The sequence below is a fragment of the Portunus trituberculatus genome, chromosome 48 (genome assembly GCF_017591435.1).
Source record: "Portunus trituberculatus isolate SZX2019 chromosome 48, ASM1759143v1, whole genome shotgun sequence".
In the NCBI taxonomy this organism is placed as follows: Eukaryota; Metazoa; Arthropoda; class Malacostraca; order Decapoda; family Portunidae; genus Portunus; species Portunus trituberculatus.
In genome coordinates, this window is record NC_059302.1 from 12121027 (window position 1) to 12126949 (window position 5923).

A 5923-nucleotide genomic window follows, 5' to 3' on the forward strand; every position below is an offset into this window, starting at 1 on the left:
AGAAATTAAAGCTATAGGACAGTAGTTTGAGGAATTAGAATGGTCACCCTTTTTAGGAACAGGCTGAATGTAGGCAAACTTCCAGCAAGAAGGAAAGGTAGAAGTTGATAGGCATAGTTGAAAGAGTTTGGCCAGGCAAGGTGCAAGCACAGAAGCACAGTTTTTGAGAACAATAGGAGGGACCCCATCAGGTCCATAAGCCTTCCGAGGGTTTAGGCCAGAGAGGACATGGAAAACATCATTATGAAGAACTTTGATTCAAGACATAAAATAGTCAGAGGGAGGAGAAGAGGGAGGGACAAGCCCAGAATCATCCATGGTGGAGTTGTGAGCAAAGGTTTGAGAGAAGAGTTCAGCTTTAGAAACAGAAGAGATGGCAGTGGTGCCATCAGGATGATATAAAGGAGGGAAAGATGAAGAAGTAAAGTTACTGGAGATGTTTTTAGTCAGATACCAGAAGTCACAAGGGGAATTAAAGTTTGAAAGATTCTGACATTTTCTATTTATGAAGAAGTGTTTAGCAAGTTGAAGAACAGACTTGGCATGATTTCGGGCAGAAATATAAAGTGCATGAGATTCAGGAGATGGAAGGATCAAGTACCTTTTGTGGGAAACCTCTCTATCATGTACAGCACGAGAACAGGCTGTGTTAAACCAAGGTTTAGAAGGTTTAGGTTGAGAAGAAGAATGAGGAATGTACGCCTCCATGCCAGACACTATCACCTCTGTTATGCGTTCAGTACAAAGAGATGGGTCTCTCACACGGAAACAGTAATCATTCCAGGGAAAATCAGCATAATACCTCCTCAGGTCCCCCCAACTGGCGGAGGCATAACGCCAGAGGCACCTCCACTTAGGGGATCCTGGGGAGAAATAGGACAAGATACAGAAGTGAGATTGTGATCAGAGGAGGGTGACAGCATAAACAGAAGGATTAGAGGTAAGGAAGAGATCAAGAATGTTGGACGTATGTCCAAGATGGTCAGGAATACGAGTAGAGTGTTGCACCAGTTGCTCTAGGTCAGGGGCAGGCAACCTTTTTAGAGTGAGTGCCAGATGAGACTCTTGGAAGGAGGTCGCGGGCCGGAGTGAAAAACGAAATCTCAGAAATACTATATTTTGTATAATACATTGATTACGTGAAAAAAATTGTACAAAAATTGCATTGAACACTCTACAAATCAATGAGACTGCTGGTGCTGTTTGCCATGAAGAAGCATTTCCATGTCTGGCTTGACATGTAAAGTAATTCAATAGTATAATTTATTCATTTAAAAACTTAAAATTTATTAGAGTTTCTTCTCTACTTTTAGTGGGAGGTCCGCGGGCCGGATTGCATTAATAAAGCCTAGCAGGGTGGCGGGCCGGACGCTAAGCCTTCGCGGGCCGGATGTGGCCCACGGGCCGGAGGTTGCCCGCCCTTGCTCTAGGTCATGGAGGATAGCAAAGTTGAAAGCTAGTTCACTAGGATGGTCAGTGAAGGGTGAGGAAAGCCAAAGTTGGTGGTGAACATTGAAATCTCCAAGGATGGAGATCTCTGCAAAAGGGTAAGAGGGCCAGAATGTGCTCCACTTTGGTAGTTAAATAGTCAAAGAATTTACTATAGTCAGAGGAGTTAGGGGAGAGAGAGACAGCACAGATAAATTTAGTTTGAGAGTGACTTGAGTCTAAGCCAGATTGTGGAAAACTCAGAAGACTCAAGAACGTGGGCACAAGGCCAAGTTAAGTTGTTGCGCACATAGATGCAACATCCAGCTTTAGAACGAAAATAAGAATAGAGAAAGTAGGAGGGAACAGAGAAGGGGCTACTCTCAGTTGCCTCAGACAGCTGTGTTTTGGTGAGGAAAAGATGAGGCTAAGTAGAGGAGAGGTGGTGTTCCACAGATTGAAAATTAGATCTAAGACTGCGAATGTTGCAGAGGTTAATGTAGAAAAAATTGAGGGAGATGTTAAGACATTTTGGGTCGCTAACAAGATGGCAGTCTGACCTGGGGACATTTCTGGTCCCCTCCCCAGAAGCGGACTCCAAGGCTGGGTTTGGAGTCGCCATTATTTAAATTTTGAATTATAAGTGAAGGGTGTGTGTGTGGTAAGTGCATGTAGTTTTTATGATTGCAAAACAGACTTAAAATTGAATAAAAAAAACTAGTAATGTGTACCAAAACCTTTATATATGAGCTCCCTGAAAGTCATAAAAAACCGTGAAATATCATGTGTAAATACAGTTATTTGCCTATTACATAATAAAATAAACAAGAATAAACTAATAAAATGGAAATCAATAGAAATAATTTTTGTACTTATTCTCACTATAGTGTCATGTCCATATGTTCTGAATAGAGTAGGGGAAAAAAGGACTGACTAAGCATTGGAAATGAGAAAAGTAAGGGCAAGATAACAGAAGCCAGAGGCAGACACCTGAGAAAGCAATACAAAGTGGAACAGTGCAAGTAAAGATACTGTTTTGCACAAACAATCCAAGTGAGTAATTTTGTCTTATCTCTCCATCCCATTCCATCACCAGGTGGTGTTGTGGCCATGACAGGCAGTGCGGTGATTGGCGGCATGCTGCTGGCCATGATTGAGGGTGTTGGCATCCTAGTGACACGCTTCACGTCAGACCAGTTCAAGCCACAGGCTCCTGGGGAGATGTCTGACCCCTCAGTGCTGGGTCCTTCAGTACTTAACCCTGATGCAAACTATCAGTAGCCAGTTCAGTTTTTGTAACAAGGTATCAATATACTGTCCCAGAAGGAAGTGGGCACAGAGATTTTGACAATTTCTAACATGTCTTTTGTATGATATTATGGTACTGCAAACTGTTATATGTTTATATCTAGAACTATTTGTACAGACTTGTACTTCTGTCAACTTAAAATGCTGAAGGAAACATAACTAATAATATTGCTCTGGTTGCATTGGAAATATTATGTTCACACAGTCAGTCAGATAGGTCAAGGGACCAGGAGGTCACCAAGCTCAAGCTCAGGGGATGAGGATGGATGCTGTTGTGGGTATGAACCTGCTATGAGCATAGCTTCCTCTTCTTGTCTTGCCCTGGGTTAGAGGAAAATAGATCACCACTGGTTGTGTGTGTCAGGAGAGTAAAGTGGGTAGCCTGAGTCTTGCTAATGAACCATGGCAGATATCACAGTACTACTGTTAATCTTCAGCAAACGTGACAGACTAAAGAACATGACTTGGATGGAAGTGTGTGGTAGCAGATATGATTTTATAAAGAGTTTGAATAGAGAAGCCAACATATAAATCACTCCAGCTTTGTTCAGGGAAATACAACAGTTCAAAGTCTCTCCTATATAAAACTGTTGTTGCTTTATTTTCATGTGTGTGTGTGTGTTTGTATTAGAAGCTGAACTATTGCATATGAATCTTCAGCATCATTATTTTGTCTTGTATGTATCAGATATGTTGCTATGACAATTGTATATGAAACAGTAAGACTCTAGGATGTAGATGAAAAATGGAGCTGCTGAAGTAAACAAACCACCTAATGGACAAATATCTGCTTTCAGAACAGGAACACTAGACTGATGCTGTGTTGTGTAGTCCATTGCTCACTCACCTACAAGCAGTTGTTCAGTATCAGAGCTTGGGTGAAGAGAATCTATTAGGGTGTAACTTTTTAAACCTTCACATGTATGAGATGCAACACTCCCTGATTACCTCGCTGGCTTACTGGAGGTAGGGACTGATGCTTCATGTACATGGTGAAGGATGCATATATTAAAGTGAAGAGGAGTACAAAGCCAACACTTTCTTACGGGGCTCTAAATCCAATACAGGTGTTTTTGTTAAACATTACCAACCTCTCAGGGAATGTGGTGATGCAGCTGATCTCCCTTTGCAGCATCCCCTGAGAAGGATGACAATGTACAGTGTTAATTCTGTAAATAGGAGTGTCTCATGGAAAGGATGGAAGGATTGTATGTATCATGCTTGCTTTGTAGCTGATGTGTATGCTATTAATATATCTACATAGTTCTTTTTGTACATCATGGTTTTATTTTTTGTTATCCCACTCAGTTTCTCTCTCTCTCTCTCTCTCTCTCTCTCTCTCTCTCTCTCTCTCTCTCTCTCTCTCTCTCTCTCTCGTGTGTATGTTGAGGAATAATAACAGTGGGCATATCTTAGATGCCATATGCTGGAAAAAAAATCAATGTAAATCCAATTTGTATTAAAAGAAAAGTTTAGGATAAAATTTTACTGCTTAGATTTTATATCTGTGCAGACAGTAGCATCCTTGCCTAGTCTATGTGGCTTGGCCTTTGTTACTGGATAACAACACTTTGAGCTGTATGTATGTTTGCCACAACTTATGATTTATACCTCTTTTTCAGAAACACTGGTCTCTCATTATTACTGTTTCCCAAGGCTAAAAAAGTAATTAATGGATTTATCAAGATTAAATATGTTAAAAAAAAAAAAAAGATAGTCACTTCAATCGAAAACTTACTCAAAACACATGCAGCCTTAACTAGATCCTTTTGAAAGTAGTCATGGTGTGTTTCAGAACATGGTCCATAGTACACCACTCTCCACCCCCCCCTCCTTAGGATCTTGCATAATTTCTCAAATATATGTGCAGACAGCATTTAACTCAGAAATATTTTGCATATTTTCTCTTTACCTACTTTAATCTCTTTCATCTCATTGCATAAATTTTGTGTTCTTATCACTGGATTGGCACCTTTATTATTCTTGTAACATTACTAATTTATTATTGGGCTGATGTGAGGAGTATGCAGTTTCCTTAGCTGGTTGATATCACACAGCAGCATCTCATACACCTTATCTCTGCAGCAAGTCTTAGTTTTCAGTCCAACAATTCCATTTTTCAGGTTGTAAAACTTTTCCTGTTTACAAGGAAATATTTACACATACGGGGAAACTGATATTAAAATATTAGATTAGGGAATTTCAAGGACTGCCAAAAGGATGATTATAAACTTTATTTGTCATTTTATTTGTATTGATTTATTCATATATCTTTTACTTAACTTACCCTTTTTTTTATTATTTTGTGTGTGTGTGTGTATTTACTAGTTGTGATATACAGGAAAAGAGCTACACTTAGACTCATGCTGTCATATCTATGTTGCTTTTTACATCATATTTTGTCTTAAATTCATTAATGGTTTTTGCCCAGACTTAATGGATTCATTTTCAGCTGTTATACTTCTTTGTGGGAAACTGCATTTCTTTAAATCTCTTCTGTATGTCTTGCTATGTTCTCTTCTATCAGATACATCCCTGATCACAAAACTTTCTCCATAAATCATCTCCACTCCCTCTCGGATTCTGTATACAGTATTGCCATTAGACCTCATCTCTCCCTCCTTTCTTCCAATATTACCAATCCTAATTCTTTCTGTCTCTCTCTCTCTTCATATGGTAGATCATTTAATCTTGTTGGTATTTTTGTTTCTACTCAGTATTCTTTCCAATTTTCCAGTTTCTTTTTTCAGTCTTGGTGACCACACTATTGCTGCATACTCTAGTCTTGGTCTTATCATCATTGTTATTAGTTTCTTGATTATATCCTCATCCAGGTATGTCAGGGCTGTTCTTATATTTCTTAGCAACTTATACATTTCTCCAGTTATTTTGTTTGTGTGTTTCTCTGATGTTAGCAGATCTCATAATCTCTCTCTCTCTCTCTCTCTCTCTCTCTCTCTCTCTCTCTCTCTCTCTCTCTCTCTCTCTCTCTCTCTCTGTCAGTTGCTATTTTTTTTCTTTTTCTTTTTCCAGTGGCTAACAAGTATTTATTTATTTTTTTCCTTCAAATTCCATCACACTGCACTTCAGCATTATATTCTCAACCATTAATTTATCAAGGTCTTGCTGTAGGGCATCACAGTCTTCTGGGTTTGTCACTCTCTTTATTATCTTGGTGCCACCTGTG

General features: G+C 39.3%; 1 protein-coding gene across 1 annotated transcript in view; it reads left to right on the forward strand.

The window, feature by feature from the left end:
* LOC123498840 (mitochondrial import inner membrane translocase subunit Tim17-B-like) overlaps positions 1–4011 on the forward strand; it is a 13381-nt gene extending 9370 nt beyond the window's left edge. Inside the window, exon 4 of the mRNA XM_045246308.1 lies at positions 2525–4011. Within this exon, the coding sequence (XP_045102243.1) occupies positions 2525–2709 (185 nt within the window). The 3' untranslated portion in view covers positions 2710–4011. The remainder of the gene's footprint in view (positions 1–2524) is intronic.
* Positions 4012–5923: the final 1912 nt, after the last annotated feature.